The sequence below is a fragment of the Thalassophryne amazonica genome, chromosome 13 (assembly GCF_902500255.1).
Source record: "Thalassophryne amazonica chromosome 13, fThaAma1.1, whole genome shotgun sequence".
NCBI lineage: Eukaryota > Metazoa > Chordata > Actinopteri > Batrachoidiformes > Batrachoididae > Thalassophryne > Thalassophryne amazonica.
The window spans coordinates 49753221-49776885 of NC_047115.1; the positions used below are offsets into that span (position 1 = coordinate 49753221).

At 46.1% G+C, this 23665-nt stretch overlaps 1 protein-coding gene across 3 annotated transcripts in view; it reads left to right on the forward strand.

Moving 5' to 3' along the window:
• The first annotated feature begins 17086 nt into the window (after nucleotides 1–17086).
• thbs2a (thrombospondin 2a) overlaps nucleotides 17087–23665 on the forward strand; it is a 56768-nt gene continuing 50189 nt past the window's right edge. For 2 of the 3 annotated variants that reach the window (XM_034184633.1, XM_034184635.1), the window contains exons 1-4: nucleotides 17087–17389; nucleotides 17669–17740; nucleotides 17881–18434; nucleotides 18732–18816. In XM_034184633.1, the coding sequence (XP_034040524.1) occupies nucleotides 17671–17740; nucleotides 17881–18434; nucleotides 18732–18816 (709 nt within the window). In that variant the 5' untranslated portion in view covers nucleotides 17087–17389; nucleotides 17669–17670. Of the gene's footprint in view, nucleotides 17390–17665; nucleotides 17741–17880; nucleotides 18435–18731; nucleotides 18817–23665 lie in introns of all 3 variants that reach the window. The other variant, XM_034184634.1, reaches the window with a different exon arrangement.

Here is a 23665-nt window from a genome sequence, read left to right on the forward strand (position 1 = left end):
CACCCGACGGCCTGGAGTACCCACCTGGCCTGGATCGAGTACGCCCACAACAGCCAAGTGTCATCAGCCACCGGCCTCTCCCCTTTCGAGGTGTGCTTGGGGTATCAACCCCCGTTGTTTCCGGTGGTTGAGGGGGAGGTCGGTGTGCCCTCGGTCCAGGCCCACCTACGGAAGTGCCGTCGGGTGTGGCGTGCCGCCCGTTCTGCTTTGTTAAGGGCCCGGACGAGGGCGAAGAACCATGCAGACCGGCGGCGGGCCCCGGCTCCCACGTATCGTCCTGGGCAGGAAGTGTGGTTGTCCACCAAGGACATTCCCCTTCAAGTGGACTCCCCAAAACTGCAAGAACGATACATCGGCCCATACAAGATACTCAAGGTCATCAATCCCGCCGCAGTGAGGCTCCAGCTTCTGGCCTCACTGCGGATTCATCCAGTATTCCACGTCTCCAGGATTAAACCCCATCATACCTCACCCCTCTGCACTCCGGGTCCGGCGCCACCTCCTGCCCGGATCATCGACGGAGAGCCGGCTTGGACCGTGCGCCGGCTCCTCGACGTCCGACGGATGGGCCGGGGTTTTCAGTATCTGGTGGACTGGGAGGGGTACGGCCCCGAAGAACGCTCCTGGGTGAAGAAGGGCTTCATCCTGGACCCGGCCCTCCTGGCTGACTTCTACCGTCGCCACCCTGACAAACCCGGTCGTGCGCCAGGAGGCGCCCGTTGAGGGGGGGGTCCTGTTGTGTGGGCCGCTGAAGAGGAGGTACTGCTGGCCCACCACCACTAGAGGGCGCCCTGCCTGGAGTGCGGGCTCCAGGCACCGGAGGGCGCTGCCGCCTTACGGGAGCAGCCAGGATGACAGCTGTCACCCATCACTGGAGACAGCTGATCCCAATCAATAAGGAGGTATATCAGCAGGACGGCATCTCCACCTCATTTGCCGAGATATCGCCTTACCAAAGAGGTAACAAACTCAGCCTACACATACGTGTGACTTTAATTGTGTTCTTGTGATTATCTGTAGGACAGCTGACTACCAGACAGCGTTTGGATAAGTACTCACCTTCCTACATTTCTTGATTGTTGTTGACGAGAGGTGGAGGTGGACTCTCCACCCTCCGTGTTGCTGGGTGCAGCCGCATCCACACCTGACTGTTTCTGTTTCCTGCCAGCAGTACCGGATCCGACGAGCGGAGGCAGTGGCCACCTGGGAATTCGGGACTTGGCGGCTCCAGTATTCCCAGGGTTCGGTGGCAGAGGAAATCGGGTTGGTTCCGGTTCGACTTGGACAGACGTCTCCTATCGTCGAGCCTGCCCACACAACACCGTTGTAATTAGACTCGATCTCCATATTGTAATCGGTTGTATTTGTTGTGCCTTTTTCACAACAGTAAAAACAGTGTTATTTGATTCCTCCATTGTCCGTTCATTTGCGCCCCCTGTTGTGGGTCCGTGTTCCTACACTTTCACAACAGCAGTGACAGGAAGGTCCGCGTAGTGTAAGTGTGGACTATAAAAGAAGGAGCTGCAAAAGTATTTCTCTGACCTGTCTCAGAGGTTGTAGTCCTGCTATCAAAGACTGAGTGATATCTTGAATGCCGTGTAATGCTGGAAACATTTTATTGTTTTATTCGGTATTTGTGGTGATATAATGTGATTATATTAAGCAGGGAGTGTCATGTCTTTGGGTTAAAAACATTTAGAATTTCATAACATTTCTAAATTAGTGGAAAAGTTATAAATAAGTTCATAGTTGGTAAATAAATATGCTAAAATTTATGATAAGAATTGTTAAAATCAAAGGTTATAAAGTTAAAGTGAGACATCTTCTCCAGAAAGGATTGGATTTGTTAACGCAGAGTGAGTGCTCTTCTCAACTATACATAATCTTTGACTCTTTTTCTAGCGGGACAGCAGAAGCGAGGTTTGAAAAGCTCATGAACACGCTGTGTTTGCTCTAAAACGTTTAAGCTATGGGAAATTTTCATCTTTTTTACCAACAACAATAGCAGTTACAACAACAACTACTTAGTCTCTACTATGACTAAATGTATTTACAAGAAAGCTTCACTAAATCAAGAAAAATAAGCCTTGTGTTCTGAGTTTTCTTTATTGGTTCGTTGACTATCTAGCAGGGTACAGACGTGTTGTGAGGTAAGCACACATAAGCTTTCTCGAAATCCACAAACACACAGTCCTTCTGGCGTTCTCTCTACTTCTCCATCAGCAGTCTCAGAGCAAACATTGCATCTGTAGTGCTCTTTCTCAGCATGAAATCATATTGCTGGTCACAGCTCTTCACCTCCTTTCTAAGTCTAGCTTTCACTACTCTTTGCCATAACTTCATGCTGTCACTGATCAGCTTACTGCCTTGAGTTACTGCACCTCTGCATATCACGCTTCTTCTCCACTCTTCAGGCACCCTCTCACTTTCCAAGATTTAATTAAACAGTCTGGTTAGAAACTCCACTGCTGTCTCTCCTAAACATTTCCAAGCCTCCACTGGAATGCCATCTGCCATCCATCCTCTTCACAGCTGTCCTCACTTCATCCATATTAATCCATTGCAATTCCTGATTTACTCTCTACACATCATCCAGCCTTCTCTATCACATTTTTTCACAGCTCCTCAAAATATCCCCTCCACTTTTTCAACACACTCTCCTCGCTTGTCAGCACGTTACTATCTGCATACTTCATCACCCTAACCTGGTGCACATCCTTTCCAGGTTGATCCCTTTGTCTGGCCAGTCCACACAAGTCCTTTTCTCTTTCCTTTGTGTGTAACTTAATGTACAGCACACCATATGCCTTTCCTTATCGTTTGTCACTTCTCTTTTCACTTTACGCTGCTTCTCGTTTTACTCCTGTCTACTTTCTTACATCTGTCCTATTATCCCATATATTTTTTTTTAACAAAGTCTTTCTCCTTATGCTAATTCAGTCAGATCAATGCTTTACACTAAACAGGTACTGAACATTATTGTAGCATAACTGGCATATCTTTGTTGATTTGTTGTTAAAGTGAGCCATGTCTGAAGTGAATAAAGAAATTAAATCTGACATTTTCACTGCAGCATTTAATGAGTGCCAATCTACGGACTATTTCACTATTTTCCACCTCTGACAGTTTGAATCTGATACTTCTGGCAGCGGAATTATTTTAGCATTGCTTATAATTATTTTCTTGACTGAGTAACTCTTCACGACTGTTTCCAATTTCTGTCAGGTTTGGACAGTGATGTTGTTGAAAAGCTATTGCTCCATTTGGTAAGAAACTGTCTGTTATTCTCCCCATTTTTTTCCACTGAATGGAATGCACATTTCCAGTTTGACGCAAACCACTTCTTAGATGGATCCTTTTGGTACACAAAGGCCTAACCCACATCATTCCCTCAGCAGGGTTCCAAGAAGGAGACTCTGACACCACATAAGGGAAACCTTGGCAGAAAACCAGACAGTCAAAAGACGCAAGGCACTACTCACCAGTAACATGAAGTATCCCAAGTACGGATATATTATTAGACGTCACTGTCATGCATTATTTTCATATCACATTGCAGACATAGTTCAAATTTTTACATTGACATGTTTGTAAATGTAGAATTGGAATACTCTTAATGTATTTTTAAATGCAGTCATGACTACACTAATGCCCCACATACTGTATTGCCAGGCACTGTAATTTCTACTAAAATTCCAACTTCTTTAATCTTTTTTTAATTCTCAAGGAATCCTATCTGAACCCTCTCTTAAGTTATTTTTTCTTCCAATGATGCAGGCAGGGATTGGTCCTGTCTGTCATTGTGTACATTACTCAAAAGTTACATGACAGATTTCAACATTTTTTGGTAAAAGATAGTCTCTGGACCAGGAACAATTTATTCAATTTTCATTCCAGTCTACCTCAGTTTCTTTCTTTATTTCTTTAATCTTGCAATACAGGCTTTCCTTTCACTGTATATAAATGCATCAAACATATTGTGGTACATTTCTTTTTGATCTGTAGTCCTGGTCAAAATTTTAAAGGCTAAATGTATTCATAATAAATGCAACTAACTAATTTTGTATATTCATATTTAATAAAATAACCAAAATTGTTGAACAAGGAAACAAAATAATTCTATGCAATGAAATTTTAAAAATACAGGCACAAAATGTACATTTGTCACAGTTATAGACACACTGATGAATTTACAGTAAATCTTTACTTTGATGAACAATTTTCTTTAGACAAGTCAGGATGAATACATGAACATTTTCAACTATATGTCTTGGAGTTCATTTATATCATTCATTAAGAAATATAAATAGTATTATAATGGTATTCTATGTTAAATTTGTCCCGAGTAGGATGTTTTCAGAAAATTGCAACGTGACTGCAACAAGGATAGTGTGGGAAGCCATCAGGATACCCAGACAACTCTGAAGGAGTTGCAGGCTTCTGTGGATGTGACTAGAGAAAGCACAAAGTGCATCTTTTATCATTACATCATCAGTTACAGCTTCTTTGTGAATAGCAGAGCACAGGATTTTGTTACCAGAAAGTCTCCCTTGTACTTGTCTTGTCTCCCTTGTTTTCTGGCAAACTGCAGCTGACATCAAAGAACATGGGCTTTTGTATATAAAAATGTAGTTTTCTTTATTATACAGGTTGTTTGGGGACTGCAATTGCATTTAAAAATAGAAAAATTCATATGCTTTGAAAATGCCTTGAATTTTGTTGGGTTGGCACCACTTGAGCACACAAGGCCAAGGCATCTAACACCAAGGCCAAGACAGCCCACACCAAGACAAATGCCAATACATACAATGCCAAAGCCAAGACCAAGGCATTCAATATCAAGGCCAATACCAAGACTAAGACATCCGTGGATAAGACCAAGGCCAAGACATCCAAGACCAAGGCATCTAACACCAACACCAAGGGGGAAATATCTAATACCATGGCCAAGGCCAAGACTAACACATTCAGTGTCAAGACTAAGGCCAATACATCCACTGTCAAGACCAATGCCAAGACATCCCACACCAAAACCAAGGCCAAGCCATCCCACACCAAGACCAGGGCCAAGACATCCACCGCCGAAACCAAGGCCAAAGCATCTAACACCAACAACAAGGCCAGGAGGCTTCTTTCAGGCCAGTGCCAAGCATCAAGGCATTACAACACTGTAGCTGTTTTTTAAGAAAATCATTCATCCACTCCACTATGTTTACACAATGCACAGTACCTCATTCAGAGTTGGCTTACTGTTTTTTTGAGAATTTTGGCCAAGAAAGGTTTTGCTATAGTGTCTCATTTACTCCTGAAGAGACCTCAAACAACTCATTTTTTAAATAAGCAAAAAGACCAGCATCCTCTCTGTCAAACACCTGGCTGTTTGTCTCTTGAGTGCACTAAATTAATCAAACCACTGGATTTCATTTTCATTTACTTACAATAGTTTAAGAATTATTGCAGTTCTTTCATGAAACAGGAGAGAACTATGAAATGAACCTTGAACAGGATTTACTAATGAAAGATTAACTAAATTAAGTACTACAAGCAGGAAAAATGAACTGAAATGCATTTCTTTTTCAGGACATTGTGATGAACAGGCTGACTTATATATAAATAAGCCAAAAATGTGAACAAACGAGCAAAATCAGCAAATCTTTTACATCAACACATCTTAAAGGCTTAAAGGTTTGGCTCTGTAAAATGAATAACATTTTTTATTACCAGTTGCCTCTAATCTTTTTCAACTGCCAAATGTTACCCATTTGAACACAGTCAGAGAGTGCGCCCTCTGTTGGTGCACATTAAAACTGCTGATTGCTTATTTCATAAATTCCATTTGGCCAACCTTCAATCAGATGCCTGACACCTGGCTAAATTTGCTGAGCACAGGTAGGCACTTGCTGGCTGTGTGGCTACCTCACAGCTTCCTTTATGTTCACCCAATGCTGTTGTTGAAGGAGGTCTGCAATTTAGGAAAAACAGTGCTCAGAGAGGACAAACTAGCCAAACTACAAGGACTGTTGTGTGGGCCGCCAGAAGAGGAGGTACTGCTGGCCCACCACCAGAGGGCGCCCTGCCTGAAGTGCGGGCTTCAGGCACGAGAGGGCGCTGCCGCTACGGACACAGCCGGGGGTGACAGCTGTCACTCATTATCTCCTGACAGCTGTCACTCATTCATGCTTCATCATCTCACTCCATAAAACCCGGACGTCATCTCCACCTCACGCCGAGATATCGTCAAACCGTTCAGGTAGTATTCTCAGCCTTGAAAGTGAACTGTGTATCAGTCTGAACTCTTTTTTGCAGCCGTTTTCCTGTGGTGTTCTGTGTCTGTGAGACCGGCGTTCGGTGTGTCCAGCAACGGCTCCGCTGCACACCTCTACCAGATAAGTGGGTAGACAGGAGCTGCACGAGTGTGTGTTAGAGGTGGAGGTGGCATTCCCACCGTTGTTGCTACTGGGTGTGCACACACCCATATCTTATTGTCTCTGCTCCCTGCCAGCAGTACCAGATCCGACCTTCGAAGACGGTGGCCACCTGGGGACTCGGGACTTGGCGGCTCCAGTATTCTCCGGGTTCGGTGGCGGAGGAAATCATGTGGTTCCGGTTCATCTCAGGACAGACGTCTTCTATCCTCGAGCCTGCCCACACGTCACCCTTGTGATTGACTGTCTGTAAAATTTCACATTCCTTTGTGTTGTGCTCATTCACAACAGTAAAGTGTTCATATTTGACTCTTTCATTGTCCATTCATTTGCGCCCCCTGTTGTGGGTCCGTGTCACTACACTTTCCCCAACAGGATATCTCGGCCAGCGTCATGGATCCCGAGGGGCGTCACCCATCTGTTGGACAGCCAATGGAAGAGCAGGGTGCACAGGCGTCTGCAGGACGCATGCTCGGTGAGTTGCAGCAAATCCTCACTGCCTTTACCGCTTGGCTGGATTTGATGACCGAGCAAAACGTCATCCTTAATCGCAGGATGGAGGCTCTCACCGCACAGGTGGAAGCGCGCGATCAGAGCGCTGCTGCGGCTCCTCCTCCTGCCGACCCTGTGCCCGATATTAACGTTCCACTGGTCGTTCAACGAACCCCCCCACCATCCCCTGAAGCATACATGTACATGTCTGACGCCAGCAAGGTGGCTTATGTTAATAACTTGCTTCGTGGTGAGGCACGCGCTTGGGCTACAGCGCTTTGGTAGCACAACTCACGGCTCCTTACCTCTTATACTGGGTTTGTGAGGGAGTTCAGAACAGTGTTTGATCACTCTAACAGAGGAGAGACCGCTTCAACAGTGCTGCTGTCAATGCGACAGGGGCGCCGCCGCGCAGCCGAATATGCAGTCGACTTCCGCATCGCGGCTGCGAGATCCGGCTGGAATAACGTTGCGCTCCGCGCCGCCTTCATAAACGGACTGTCGTCGGTCCTGAAGGAGCACCTGGTAGCTAAGGAAGAACCGCGAGATTTAGATGTGCTTATCGATCTCATTATACAGTTAGACAATCGGTTGGAGGAATGCCGTCGGGAGCGAGACGAAGGACGTGGCCGGGCACGCGCCGTCCCTCTCCCTTCCGGGTTCGAAAAGGTTCCGCCCTCCCCACGCTCCACAGCCGCAGCGCTCCGTGGGGCAACAGCTCCCCCTGCTGACGTTGCTAGGGAAACGCACAGGGCCAACATGAGAACAGCTGACAGAATGAGGAGGCTGGTCCGCGGGGAGTGTTTTCTCTGCAGCTCAAAAGAGCACATACAGAAAACTGCCCCAAAACGGCCAAAACGACAACACCCGCCCTTAGAGACTGGGCTAAGGGGGGTCATAACATTCACAGTGAGACACACACAGATTGCCACACGACTCCCAGTTACAATCCTGAGCGGGGATTAACCCTTCAAGCCCCAGCACTGGTGGACACGGGGTCAGAAGGGAATCTGCTAGACAGCAGATGGGCAAGGGAGGTAGGGCTCCCTCTGGTGGCGCTTCCTTCGCCATTGCAGGTGCGGGCACTAGATGGCACCCTTCTCCCTTTAATCACGCACAAGACACAAACTGTAACTCTGGTGGTGTCTGGGAATCATCGGGAGGAGATCGAGTTTTTTGTGACTCCTTCTACCTCCCGCGTGATTTTGGGTTTCCCATGGATGTTGAAACACAATCCCCGGATTGATTGGCCGTCTGGGGTGGTGGTTCAGTGGAGCGAAACCTGCCATCGGGCGTGTTTAGGATCCTCGGTTCCTCCCGGTTTACATGCTAAGGAGGAGGTCAAAGTCCATCCCAATCTGACGGCAGTGCCGGTTGAGTACCACGATCTTGCTGATGTCTTCCGTACGATTGTGCCATTGATCTGATTCCAGTCGTTGAGTTCCCATCCAGCAGGCTGTACAACCTCTCACGACCTGAGCGCGAATCAATGGAGACCTACATCCGGGACTCATTAGCTGCCGGGCTGATCCGGAACTCCACCTCCCCGATGGGTGCAGGTTTCTTTTTTGTGGGCAAGAAGGATGGCGGACTCCGTCCATGCATTGATTACAGGGGGCTGAATGAGATTACGGTTCACAACCGATACCCGTTGCCGTTGTTGGATTCCGTGTTCACCCCCCTGCATGGAGCCAAAATCTTTACTAAGCTGGATCTTAGGAATGCATATCACCTAGTTCGGATCCGGAAGGGAGACGAATGGAAGACGGCATTTAACACCCCGTTAGGTCACTTTGAGTACCTGGTCATGCCGTTCGGCCTCACCAATGCCCCCGCGACGTTCCAAGCCTTGGTTAACAACGTCTTGCGGGACTTCCTGCACCGATTCGTCTTCGTATATCTGGACGATATTCTCATCTTTTCTCCGGATCCTGAGACCCATGTCCAGCATGTATGTCAGGTGTTGCAGCGGTTGTTAGAGAACCGACTGTTTGTGAAGGGCGAGAAGTGCGAGTTTCACCGCACTTCTTTGTCCTTCCTGGGGTTTATCATCTCCTCTAACTCCGTCGCCCCTGATCCGGCCAAGGTTGCGGCGGTGAGAGATTGGCCCCAACCAACAAGCCGTAGGAAGCTGCAACAGTTCCTCGGCTTTGCTAATTTCTATAGGAGGTTCATTAAGGGCTACAGTCAGGTAGTTAGCCCCCTGACAGCCCTGACCTCTCCAAGAGTCCCCTTCACCTGGTCGGATCGGTGCGAAGCCGCGTTCAAGGAGTTGAAACGACGGTTCTCTACTGTGCCAGTTTTAGTGCAGCCCGACCCTAGCCGCCAGTTTGTGGTTGAAGTGGATGCCTCTGACTCAGGGATAGGAGCCGTGCTATCCCAGAGCGGAGAGACCGATAAGGTTCTTCACCCGTGTGCCTACTTTTCTCGCAGGTTGACCCTGGCTGAATGGAACTATGACGTGGGCAATCGAGAACTCCTTGCGGTGAAAGAGGCTCTTGAGGAGTGGAGACACCTGTTGGAGGGAGCGTCTGTGCCATTCGCGGTTTTCAGTGACCATCGGAACCTGGAGTATATCAGGACCGCCAAGCGGCTGAACCCCAGGCAAGCCTGCTGGTCACTGTTCTTCGGGCGTTTTGACTTCCGGATCACCTATCGCCCCGGGACCAAGAACCAGAGATCGGATGCCTTGTCCCGGGTACACGAAGAGGAGGTCAAAACTGCGCTGTCGGATCCACCGGAGCCCATCCTGCCTGAGTCCACTATCGTGGCCACCCTCACCTGGGACGTGGAGAAGATCGTCCGGGAGGCCCTGGCACGAAGCCCGGACCCGGGAACTGGACCAAAAGACAAACTATACGTCCCACCAGAGGCCAGGGCTGCGGTCCTAGACTTCTGTCACGGTTCCAAGCTCTCCTGTCATCCGGGGGTGCGAAGGACCGTGGCAGTTGTCCGGCAGCGCTTCTGGTGGGCGTCTATGGAGGCCGACGTCCGGGAGTACATCCAGGCCTGCACCACCTGCGCCAGGGGCAAGGCTGACCACAGGAAGTCCCAAGGACTGCTCCAACCGCTTCCTGTGCCTCATCGCCCCTGGTCCCACATCGGCCTGGATTTTGTCACGGGCCTCCCACCGTTCCAGGGCAACACCACCATCCTCACGATAGTGGACCGATTCTCCAAGGCGGCCCACTTCGTGGCCCTCCCGAAGCTCCCTACGGCCCAGGAGACAGCGGACCTCCTTGTCCACCACGTCATCCGTCTGCATGGGATCCCTACTGACGTAGTCTCGGATCGTGGTCCCCAGTTTTCCTCTCACATCTGGAGGAGTTTCTGCAGGGAACTGGGGGCCACTGTGAGCCTCTTGTCCGGGTACCATCCACAGATGAATGGACAGGCAGAACGGGCCAACCAGGAGTTGGAACAGACCCTCCGCTGTGTGACATCCGTGCACCCGACGGCCTGGAGCAACCACCTGGCCTGGATCGAGTATGTGCATAACAGCCAGGTGTCTTCTGCCACCGGCCTCTCCCCATTTGAGGTGTGTTTGGGGTACCAGCCCCCATTATTTCCTGTGGTTGAGGGAGAGGTCGGTGTGCCCTCGGTCCGGGCCCACCTTCGGAGGTGCCGTCAGGTCTGGCGCACCGCCCGTTGTGCCTTGTTGAAGGCCCGGACGAGGGCCAAGACCCATGCAGACCGCCGGCGGTCCCCGGCCCCTGCATACCAGCCCGGGCAGGAGGTGTGGTTGTCGACAAAGGACATCCCGCTTCAGGTACAGTCACCGAAACTAATGGACAGGTTCATCGGACCCTTCCGCATCCTCAAGGTCCTTAGCCCTGCCGCAGTGAAGCTCCAGCTCCCAGCTTCACTGCGGATCCACCCGGTGTTCCACATCTCCAGGATCAAACCGCACCGCACCTCACCCCTCTGTGCTCCCGGTCCGGCGCCGCCTCCTGCCCGGATCATTGACGGGGAGCCGGCTTGGACAGTGCGCCGGCTCCTGGACGTCTGTCGAATGGGCCGGGGGTTCCAATATCTGGTGGTACTGGGAGGGGTATGGACCCGAAGAATGCTCCTGGGTGAAGAGGAGCTTCATCCTGGATCCGGCCCTCCTGGCCGATTTCTACCGTCGACACCCTGATAAGCCTGGTCGGGCGCCAGGAGGCACCCGTTGGGGGGGGGTCCTGTTGTGTGGGCCGCCAGAAGAGGAGGTACTGCTGGCCCACCACCAGAGGGCGCCCTGCCTGAAGTGCGGGCATCAGGCATGAGAGGGCGCTGCCGTCACTGACACAGCCGGGGGTGACAGCTGTCACTCATTATCTCCTGACAGCTGTCACTCATTCATGCTTCATCATTTCACTCCATAAAACCCGGACGTCATCTCCACCTCATCGCCGAGATATCGTCAAACCGTTCAGGTAGTACTCTCAGCCTTGAAAGTGAACTGTGTATCAGTCTGAACTCTTTTTTGCAGCCGTTTTCCTGTGGTGTTCCGTGTCTGTGAGACCGGCGTTCGGTGTGTCCAGCAATGGCTCCGCTGCACACCTCTACCAGATAAGTGGGTAGATAGGAGCTGCACGAGTGTGTGTTAGAGGTGGAGGTGGCATTCCCACCGTTGTTGCTACTGGGTGTGCACACACCCATATCTTATTGTCTCTGCTCCCTGCCAGCAGTACCAGATCCGACCTTCGAAGACGGTGGCCACCTGGGGACTCGGGACTTGGCGGCTCCAGTATTCTCCGGGTTCGGTGGCGGAGGAAATCATGTGGTTCCGGTTCATCTCAGGACAGACGTCTTCTATCCTCGAGCCTGCCCACACGTCACCCTTGTGATTGACTGTCTGTAAAATTTCACATTCCTCTGTGTTGTGCTCATTCACAACAGTAAAGTGTTCATATCTGACTCTTTCATTGTCCGTTCATTTGCGCCCCCTGTTGTGGGTCCGTGTCACTACACTTTCCCCAACAAGGACCCAAAGAGGATGCAGTCTTTATATCGTACTTGGTCTGGGAAGGCTGCAATTATGCTGGATGAATGTGTTCCTAATTGTGCCCAGGGATATGCATATCTGAGGTGCCTAGCCTTACCATGGCAGCCTGGTTCCAGATAAGCAGTGGAAACAGCTGTGTTGGTTTTGATGTCAGTGACTGCATATGAAAATGGAATAAAATGTGGTGCAAGTTTGTGAGCAGGTTCAATAAGATATATATGTTGATAATAATAATAATAATAATAATAATAATAATAATACAAGTGACGTGACGTGCAAGTGGCGTGAGCTCGCTCATGGTACAGGGAGTCCCAAACAGGAACTGCCAAATTTTGAGTCCACAGTGAAACAGGAGATGTCAAATGTTGAACACTTTCTGGAGCGACACTTCCTGGATTGACAGTCAAGCAGATCTCACAGGATCCCGCGGGAATTCAGTGGCAAGTTGACGCTGAAACAAGAAGTCCCAAATTTTGAGCCCACAGTGAAACAGGAAATGTCAAATGTTGAACACTTCCTGGAGCTACAGCAGAGGATATAAACCTGTTTTTCATTATGTTGTTTTTGCGCTGATATGTTTATCCTCTGTAAGATTTTTGTGTAACTTTTTGTTTGTCTCAATTTAAAGAAAAATAAAATAAAATAAAAAATAGAAAGAGGAGATCTCACGCTAATAGAGGAGATCTCATGGGAATTCAATGAAAAGTCTACACTGAAACTGGAAATGCCACATTTTCAGTCGACACTGTAACCGGAAATGTCAAATGTTGAACATTTCCTGAACCAAAAGTACAGAAGACTAACCTGTTTTTCAGTTTTTGCTGTGCTATGTTTAATCTCTGTAAGGTTTTTGTGTAACTTTTTGTTGTTTCAATTTTTATAAAAAAATGAAATGAAAAAGTCAAAGAGGCGATCTCACACGACTACAGGAGATTTAAAGGTTTTAGTCATGCTAATGCTCCCCAGAAGCATTTACTGAAAAAAAAAGTCTGAAAGACCTAAATGACATGGTGAGATGCTGAAGAGCTTTACTCGTTCCTGTCCACGGCATATGCGAGGTCTACTAGAAAAGTATCCTACCTTTTTATTTTTTTCAAAAACTATATGGATTTGAATCACGTGCGATTACATCTGCCAACCTTGAACCCTCGTGCGCATGCGTGAGTTTTTTCACGCCTGTCGGTTGTGTCATTCGCCTGTGGGCAGGCTTTGAGTGAGGAGTGGTCCACCCCTCTCGTCGGATTTCTTTTGTCTGGGAACTACCTGAGAGACTGGCGCTTTGCTTGATCAAAATTTTTTCAGAACCTGTGAGGCACATCGAAGTGGACACCATTCGAGAAATTCAGCTGGTTTTCGGTGAAAATTTTAACGGCTGATGAGAGATTATGGAGTGTTGCTGTCGCTTTAAGGACTTCCCACGGAGCGGGAAGTCGCGCAGCGCTCCCAGGCGCCGTCGTCAGCCTGTTTCGAGCTGAAAACCTCCAAATTTAAGCCTCTGTTGACCCAGGACATTGTGAGAGATCAGAGAACTTTCAGAAGAGGTCGGGATCAGCAGTTTATCCGGACATTCCACTATTAAAGGAGATTTTGTAATGAAAGACGTGCGGACGGATTGGTGCATCGGCAGGCAGCCGGCGCAGCGAGCCGCCACAGGAAGAACACCCCCGTGTTGATAACCATTTGTAAAAACCAGGCGGCTTTTGATGGCTTTCAGTTGAGTGAGTATCTGAGAAATTGTTTAACAGCTGGACATGTTCCAACTAGTCCTTAAGGCTTCCAACGGAGGTGTTTTTCCTGTGGCGGCGCGCCGCGCCGGCTGCCTACCAACGCACCAATCCGTCCACACGTCTTTCATTACAAAATCTCCTTTAACAGTGGAATGTCCGGATAAACTGCTGATCCCGAACTCTTCTGAAAGTTCTCTGTGCTCTCACGACGTCCTGGGTCAACAGAGGCTTAAATTTGGAGGTTTTCTGCTTGAAACAGGCTGACGACGACGCCTGGGAGCGCTGCGCGACGTTCCGCTCCATGGGAAGTCCTTAAAGCGACAGCAACACTCCATAATCTCTCATCAGCCATTAAAATTTTCACCGAAAACCAGCTGAATTTCTCGAATGGTGTCCACTTCGATGTGCCTCACGGGTTCTGAAAAAATTTTGATCAAGCAAAGCGCCAGTCTCTCAGGAAGTTCCCAGACAAAAGAAATCCGACGAGAGGGGTGGACCACTCCTCACTCAAACCCTTTTTATGAAAATTCCAACCTGGTCTCATTGTTGTGTGGGCCGCCAGAAGAGGAGGTACTGCTGGCCCACCACCAGAGGGCGCCCTGCCTGAAGTGCGGGCTTCAGGCACAAGAGGGCGCTGCCGCCATGGACACAGCCGGGGGTGACAGCTGTCACTCATTATCTCATGACAGCTGTCACCCATCTACACTTCATTGTACTACTGCATAAAACGCAGACGTCATCTCCACCTCATTGCCGAGATATCATCTACCTGTGAAGGTAATATTCTCTGCTGTATCTGAACTTAACACTGACTTTATAGTCTGAACTTCTTTGCAGCCGTTTTCCTGTGGGTGTTGCCTTATCTGTGGGATTGGCGTTTTGGTGTGATCAGCGACGGCTTCGCTTCACACCCCAACCAGATAAGTGGTTAACAGGAGCTGCACGAGTGTGTGATTAGAGGTGGAGGTGACTTTCCACCTTCTGACTGTTTTTGTTACTGGGTGTGCACACACCCACATCTCACTGTTTGTGCTCCTTGCCAGCAGTACCAGATCCGACAGTCGGGGACGGTGATCACCTGGGAATTCGGGACTTGGCGGCTCCAGTATTCACCAGGTTCGGTGGCGGCGGAAATCGTGTGGTTCCGGCTCTTCTCAGGACAGACGTCTTCTATCCTCGAGCCTGCCCACACGTCACCTTGTATATTGACTGCTGTCAGATTCTGAGATTGTCTGTATATTCGTTGTGCACATTCACAACATTAAATTGTTACCTTTTGGCTCATCTATTGACCGTTCATTTGCGCCCCCTGTTGTGGGTCCGTGTCACTACACTTTCCCCAACACTCATGGCAAGTCGTGATTCAGCAGCACGAAATATACATTAATCTGTTGGTTTGTGATATTGTGACGAAAAGCGCCTCATTTTCGTCACGGCAGCATGAATTCATTCTAATTCATTCCATGATGGCTGCACAAAATTAAAAGTCAAGCGGCGGGGGGGGTTGGGAGTGATTATGGTTAGGGTGGGGGAAAAGAGTAGGATTAGGTTATGGTTAAGGTTAGGGTCAGGGGTAGGAGTAGGGTTAGTAATAGTGAGTTAAAAAAAAAAAACCTGTCACGAAAATTTGACTCATTTCATCACGGGAGCACGAAAAAACAAACAAACATGAGACTTGGCTGGAAAATTCAGTAAGGTATGTCTTCTATAATACATTCCAATTCTAAGGTAGAACTCTACTAGTGTATACTAAGGTATATCTAAATATCTAAAAAAAAAAAAAAAAAAAAAAAAGCAGAAGATTAGAATAGAGTAGAGTTGAGCCACTTAGGTGCCTGGTCTTGAGAACCAGTGATGGTAGGTTGAAAAGCTTTTTTGTCCCATGGGAACACATGTCCATCTGTGCACCCACAGTCATGTTGGTCTAATAATGAGATATGTTCAGGTGCAGTTATAATGCAACGGTATTACACATAGACCATCAAAAACCTGGTCTAAAGTAAACACTCATTGAAAAATACAGTAGTCCACTTTGCTCCTTTAAGCTGCGTTTACACATAACGACAAGTCACGAATGCCACGAAGTACACATTCTTGGCCGCTGATCATGAATGTGATGATTCGGGGCAGAGGCGTCAGGTGTCCTCAGGAACTGCTGAAACCTGTTACCACACGTTACCGTTAATGGCACGTGTTGCTGGAGAATTATCAGGAACCATTACGCATGGTCAAGAATAGTGTTCCGCGTTGTTGCGCGCTATTGCGCGTAACAGCGCATCGTTAAGTTCTGTCACGTTGTGAATTGTCTCCACACACACACACACACCAATATTCATCCATCCGAATTCAGATCGCTCCAGTTTATCAGAAGAACTTTGTGACTGCATGCGTAGTTGGGCTCTGTGCCATGGAGTGGTGCAGAGAGGAGGAGGAGGACAGAGCCAGATGTGTGGCTTCACGCGGCTCTCGTCTCGCGCATTTTCCCAAACATCAGGCACATGCAGCAGGTGGAACACCTGCAGGAGCGCGCTGAAGAGCACAAGTGGAACAACACTTGGAGCCGAGTTTAATTGTGCGCACGTGACAGAAAACTGATCCGTCGTGGCGCGCAGTGAAATGTGACGCCGCATTGCAAGTCGTGTCAAAACGACAGTTTCCGTGTCACTTCGTAATAACGCGTGACAGTTTGGGCTCCAAGAACCATCACAGGAACCACTACGAACGTTGTCATGTTCTATTAAGGATCACTACTCATCAAGACGGATCAATACGCTCAGTTGCGACTTCCACAATGTGAGACGAAATGAGGGTGGTGTGTGACATTCGTGGAAGATTTTTTGACAGGCAAAAACATGCTCCACGAATATCAAGAATATCACGCACCAACACGCACTATTAAGAAACCTATTCAGATGTGTTAAGTCACATTAAGAATGTCAGGAATGTGTCACGAATGACAGAAAAATGACATTCGTAACGCGTCTTGTTTATGTGTAAATGCACCTTTACAGTTTCACCTCTGGGAGCTTTGGCATGATTCATTAAATTGTCAGACAATCTCTGACTTGGATGTGCCTTCAGAATAGCAGTGAGTGTGGAGTGGGCCACTCCAGCACTAAAGGTGGATGACCAATGGCTCTCTGATTGGTTTATTTTATGTTATGCACCATAAAAAAAAATCGCCTGCCGTCATCACTTTTTTAAGATGTCAAGGATGATAAAATAAAGTGTGTGTGTGTGTATTAATGGGGACTTAAGGCCATGTGGAGCAACTCCCCACCACCACCCCCGCCCCTTGGATTAAAAATCTTGACTGCGCCCCTGTTGCTGTTCTGTATGCGTTCTGCTATTGCGCGCTTATGAAGTGCACATGTTAAGCGCACTGACAGGAATCTTTCGTTGCCTCTGATCACGGCGTCTGTTTGCCGAGCGACCGTAAAAAAATGACCAAACAGTGATACACGTCAGTCCGTTTACATCTGACCGCAAACAGCTAGAACCCGCACGTTTGATTGACAGGCTCTCCGCAGCGTGTATATAAGAGGAGGGAGGCGGAGGAGCTTCAGTCTCTGCAGACTGTGGGTTGAACCAAAGTGGACTTCTTTTTTTTTTTTTTTTTTACGCACGGACCATTTGGTGATTACAGATCCCCTCCGCTTAAATTCTGGAAATACGTTGATTTTCGCCACTTTCTTGGTTTTCGGATATTTGATTGAATAAAAAAACAAAACAAAAAAAAAAAACTTCAGAGTCATCAGGTACGTTTTCAGGACATGAATGGCTCCCAGAGCATTTTTGAACGCATGGACGGTTGATCACTTTTGGCTGTTTGAGTCATTAACTATAAGCAAAGTTCCATTTAGAAACTTTTTAGAATTTTTACATTTTAGTTTTTTTTTTGTTTTTTGTTTTCTTGCATCATCTCCCACTATTTCTTTATTTTCCTGAAATTATTTGATGGTTAACCAGAAATGGAGCGCAGAAATCTTTCAGTAAACTAATGGGAACCACTTTCTGTTTTATTTTTCACAAAGCAGTCATGATACCAAGGGGGAGAAGTCTGTACTTGATACTCTTATCACTAAATTTCCTCCAGGCATTACCTCAAGGTAAGTGTATCCCCTCTGCCACAACCTTGAGGTGCAAATGGTGGATTGTCTCATATATGGTTTCATGAATTGTTTTTTTTTTTTTTTTGCTAAGTATACCTGCTGTTTTCCCTCTTTGTTACTTCCTGACTCCTTTGAAGATGGTGAGCAGGAAGATGTAACATCGTTTGACTTGTTTGAAATCAGCCACATCACGCGTAGAACTCTTGGAGCCAAGCAATTCCGGGGCCAAAACGTAGATGCTCCTACTTATCGCTTCATCCGCTTTGATCATCTACCCCCGGTGAGCAGCCCCATCCTAAAACAAATCCTGCAGCAGATCCAGAACAATGAGGGCTTTGTATTTGTGGCCAGCATACGACAGGACCGAGCCTCGCGGGGCACCTTGATTGGGTTGGAGGGCCCCGATGGCCAGCGGCAGTTTGAGATTGTGTCTAATGGACGGGCAAACAGTCTGGATCTGATATACTGGGTGGATGGATCGCAGAATGTGGTTTCATTTGAGGACGTGGACTTGTCCGACTCACAGTGGAAGAATATCACACTTCACATTCACGGAGAAAATGCAAACCTGTACATTGGCTGCAGCCTGATCGACAGCTTCATCCTGGACGAGCCTTTCTATGAACACCTGAAGGCGGAGGGAAGCCGCATGTTTGTCGCCAAGGGATCCATCCGGGAAAACCACTTCAGGGTAAGTCCTTTCAGTAATGATGTTTGGCTCTGACAGTTGCACGAGATGACCCACTGTTGTGTTTTTTTTACCTTTAAAAACATCAATCAGCTGAAAAGTTCATTCTGAAATAACCCCAACTATATCCACAATGTGACTCCCCAAAGTATAGCCAAGTTGCTTTTGGTCTTTCAGTCCAATAAAGAATCTCTGCCCCTAAAAATGAGAACATCTGTCTCTTTGCTGTGCAGCAGACTGATAATATAGACTAAAACAGAAATTGTGAGCACAGTGATCAAGTCTTTTTTTGCTCAACAGGGTCTCCTGCAGAATGTGCGTTTCATCTTTGACACATCTGTGGACGACGTCCTGCAGAGCAGAGACTGCGAGGTCACTAAACCAGGTAAGATGTCTTTTGTTTGTTTTGGTTTTTTTTTTTTAGGTCATCCAGCCACATGATGTTGAAATTGTTGCAGAAGAATCAAAGTCCGTCTTGAGGGTCATTTAATTCTTTGTTTAATATAGGCATCCATTTTCTACAGTTAATTATGAAGCCTGACCGATATATCGATCGGCTAATAATATCAGCCGATTGGTATTGGTGTTATTTTTGCCAATATGAAAACTTTTATTTTACCAACTTACCAATGCAGAAAAAGATATTGGTTGTCAGAAATGGTGTCATTATGTAGTTTCTCCAGTAGAGGGTGCTCCGGCAGCATTGTTTACAATGCTGTCGAGTATGGCCGGGACCCCATCACACATTGGGCACGTTAGCTACAAGAGACAGAGGAAGAGCGGCTAAATGCCATTCATTTTCAGTCAGAGTGGGCATTTTACAGTGAAACGAGGAAAAGTAGTCACAATGCTGCCATGAAGGCGAGGCCAAAATCTAGTTTGTGCAAATGCTGAGAGATGTGACATGATGACTACCAATCCCTAGTGAAGGCAGTGCGGCGGTAGTGCAACATGCTTTGATTAGTTGTTGGTTATATTTATAGTTATCTATAATAAAATTCATGTTTAAACTGTAAAACATCAAGCCTCAATTAAATTTCTTCATCATAAGGGTTTGATATTGAGATGTTTGGAATCATTGCCATTTTTAATGTCGGTATCAGCATTTATATCAGTATCGTACATTTTTGCTCACTAATATCAGGTATCGTATTAGCCTCCCAGAAATCCATATTAGTCAGGCTCTAATAAATTACAATAATCCAAAAGTGGCATTGCTTACCTTCAATTATATATGCCATGAAAAACTAAGGAAAAATTAAAAAAAAAATTAGTTTTGATTTGTATCAGTTAATTGTTGCACCCCTATTATTAACCAATGACCCAACGCTAGATGTCTTTGGTACTCGGTCTCTTCAGAGAATCCTTGAGTATTGCTGGAATGAGTTTGTGTCAAATGAGCACTTACTTAGGGAGACTCAGATGAGGAGTATTACTTGTGATGGAACATCACCTTCAATATTTTGGCCATGTGGTACGTTTCTCTTGGCATGATCCAGCATACTGGTACCTCACTGGTGAAGACCAGGAGAAGTCCAAGGGGATGCCCACATTCCACCTGGCTATGACCAGTAGATGGTTGCCTTTGACGTTTGGGATGGACAGACAGTAGTGTGGTGGAGGCATAGAGAGTTCCATAGTGTGGTAGATGCCCCCAGAAATTGTTCATGAGTACGTTCACCAAAAATATTTTTGGTCTACAGCCCACAAATTCCAGAACACTTTTTGTCTATGGCCTACCTTACTCAGTATCCCTTTTTCCTGTGTCAAGCCACGATACCTTACAGATGAGACAGGCAAGTGTTTTCACATGGCCCAGTGTCTGCATTTTGTTATGCATAAACCTAAAACATGTTCTCATTCTCAGTTGACTTTCATTGTATGAATTTAGGTCTTTGGTGTTTCAAGTGGGACAAAAATCTTGTCAATTTGATCTGTGGCGCGATGTCAGAGCATTACTTCATGTTTACGGAAACAGCAGTGTCAACTCGGTGGTGGTTTGAGGTCGACCAGTGTGCGCGCTGAACAAAAGGAGATACAGATGCTTACATTTTCCACTGGCAAAGTGCTCCATATAATGCGGCGAGAAAGAGAAGAGAAAATCAAATGCCTTACCACGGAGTGGGGGAGCTCCCACTTCCAGCAATACACACAGAGCGAAGTCATGACTTGGCTGATTCGGTTACTTTTGCTGCCTTTTGAACCTCAGCGGAGCTCACATGAAGAGCAACTTCGTGTGAGATATCTGTATCTTCACAAGAAGATACAGATATCTGAGTAAATATGTCAGTTCTGTGAGGTCACTAAACATGTCAGTGGCATCTTTGGTCGTTGACTATGACAAAGCAGATCCATATGAGACGTGTTTGTGTGCGAGACAGCTGTTGCTGCTTTTCTATGACCACACCAGTGTTGAATTCTTGCTGAATGACTTCATTTATTGAATAAATGTCATCAAGGCTGGGACATTTTCTGCACACCGCCTAGTACCAGTCACCATTCCATGCTGGTAGCCATTCCAGCGGAGAAATGTCACTCACAGAGCCGCACGTTCCGTTCTTGTAAAAATGCTTGTATTGGACTTAAATGGGCAGCGTTAAAACTGCCTGAGCTTTAGCTCTTTTTAATTCTTTTCTTTATCTGCTTTCATAAATCGGAGCCGTCAATCAGAGAAGGAAAGAATGTGTAAATGCTTTCACAGACAAGCGAGCACACGGTCACATGCACACGCACAGCATGAAGGCGTTTGGGGATTTGAATGTATCCAGCAGACTGAAAAGGAAGGAAAACATAGAGTTGGCTACTGTGAGACATCACTGGGTCGTTTTTGGATTCCTTGTTGATTTAGAGCCTCTGCTCTGCTATTAATCTTCACCAATTTAGCAAGCGCAGTCCAATCTGGTGGTAGAAAAAGCCACTTTCCTCTGGCTGAATGACAGGCATTCCAGGTAACATCAACATACTGGATGTGTCTTTTTTTATTGTGCCATAGCCGCACTTCACTGGTGTGGCATAAACAATGAAGTATGCTGAAGAAATTTAAAGGACACATTTTTTTAATACGACTCTCTACAGCCCACACAGGATGCCCCATGCTGTTCTGCGAGTGGGATCTCTGCCTGCCTGTTTTGTTCAAAAATTATAGCTGGCAGACCTGCAGCTCCTACTGTGAATTCAGTTTTAATAATACCTTTCAAACAATGACTTTCATTGTAGAGTAGAGAAAACGCATCACCAAGAGTTAATAAATGTGGTAAGATGAGGAATTCTCACACAATATGGATTCTTGTCTTCAAGCCGTACCAGAGCTGCAAAAATATTTTTGAGTGCATTAGCTGAAGTATTTCTAATAGACCTGAAAGGACTTATGCTGCTACAATATCGTTCTGAATATAACGTGGCAACGATTATAAGACAACTTTCCTTTTTCCAGGCATATGGTAGAAAAAAATGCTTTCTGAACACCATCTCATCCTTTCTATTAAAAATAATGGTTTTAGATTAGACAGAATTTTATTAATCCCTTGGAAAGACTCCCTCAAGGAAATTGAGGTGCCAACAGCATTGTATAGCAGCACACAGGATAAGAAGTACACAGATTATCAAAAGTGAAAGTAAAAAAATAAATAAATACACAAATATAAATACCAGAAATATTGCTTGCTACTGGTTTACTGGCTACTACTGTTCCTACTGTTTATTTAAAAATGGTGCTCATAAGATCATACATTAAGCTCCTCATCTTCTTTCAACTGTGCACTGACGCACTGCCACTTTTAGTACCATGGCAAGCTTTCTGACGGTTAGAATTTTTAAAGATGGCCTTTTTGAGCTTGCCTTCTTCTAACACTGCACTTGCACACCGTATTTCTTGGCTGCCTGAGAGTTATTTGATGACTCTGCTTTATTATCACCATAAGATTACAGATGACATCATATCTTCTCCTCAGTTGCTGGATAATTTACAAAATTTTTGAGGTGCTCTGCTTTCAAGATGATTACGGTGTTTCTCATGTCCCTCCAAGCTAGTTAAAGGGACATGTCACTTAAGCACTTGGAGGCACACTTATTCTGTAGGTATTTGGTGCCATCTGTTGTTCCTGATGTGTATGACATGTAAAAAATTAGACATCCCCATATTAAGTGCCTCTATCACAACTTTTTCATGGAATGTGTTGCAGTCCTTAAATACACTTTGTTTTTTTTTATTCTTCCCAACTTTTTCTGATTAGGAGCTGTCATTATCTTAGGGTTTTTTATTCAGCATAACTTGAATTAAACCAATCAGATTGTCATGTGTCATTCTTCTTGAAAGAAGTGTGCAATTGAAATTCGCACATTTAGATGGCAAACTCACATAAGAGGATTTGGGCGAGGAAACAGTCATTTACATAATGTCAACGTGCACAAGTGGATCATTAATGGGTACAGCTAACAGCTCTCTGAGGTGAAGCAGAGAAGTACCTCTTTTGTGCTACACCTCCTCCTCATCTTCTCCTCCATCTCATCAGGTTAAGGTAGACCCCAAAACTGCTCAGTATTTTGGCACCCACACTCAATGACCCTATATGAATGTGAAAAGAATAGAGAAAGAAGAAATGAGCAATTCATGTTTTTTGTTTGTTTGTTTGTTTGTTTTTTGTTGTTTTGTTTTTGCTTTTTCAAACCAGGAACAGTACATGTTAACTAGCTATGGGAGCATGTAGTGGCTGGGCAAAGCTAGCTAGATAATCAGTGTGGTCACTAGTAAGATAAGTTAGAAGTTACTGTGTACACAGAGGCCAGTTGGCTATTAATATACAGACATGAACAGTAAACTGGAAGTGTACTTTGTTGTATACTAATACAGCACAAAATCAGAAAAAAATGGAACAATATAGAAAATGCAATTTTAAAAAACTGCAGAGATACTTATATTTATTTTGACCTCTGTTTCATTACAGACAGTATGAACCCAAGCATTGACCACTTTTTAGTGGTGCCCTTCCTTCTCACAACACTTAAAAGACATTTTCACATTAGAGTACAAGTCAAGTGTAAGTGTTTCTGGTGTTATTTTGTCTCATTCTTCTTACAAAGTCATTATTACATTTTTGTTTCATTGACTGTATATTTTTTTGTACATTTTGTACATTTTTTTGTTTCAAAATTCTCCACAAATAGTCTGGCAATGCACAAATACACAATTCATTACTAATACACAAATACTCCAAAATACTCTGCTGGAGACAGGT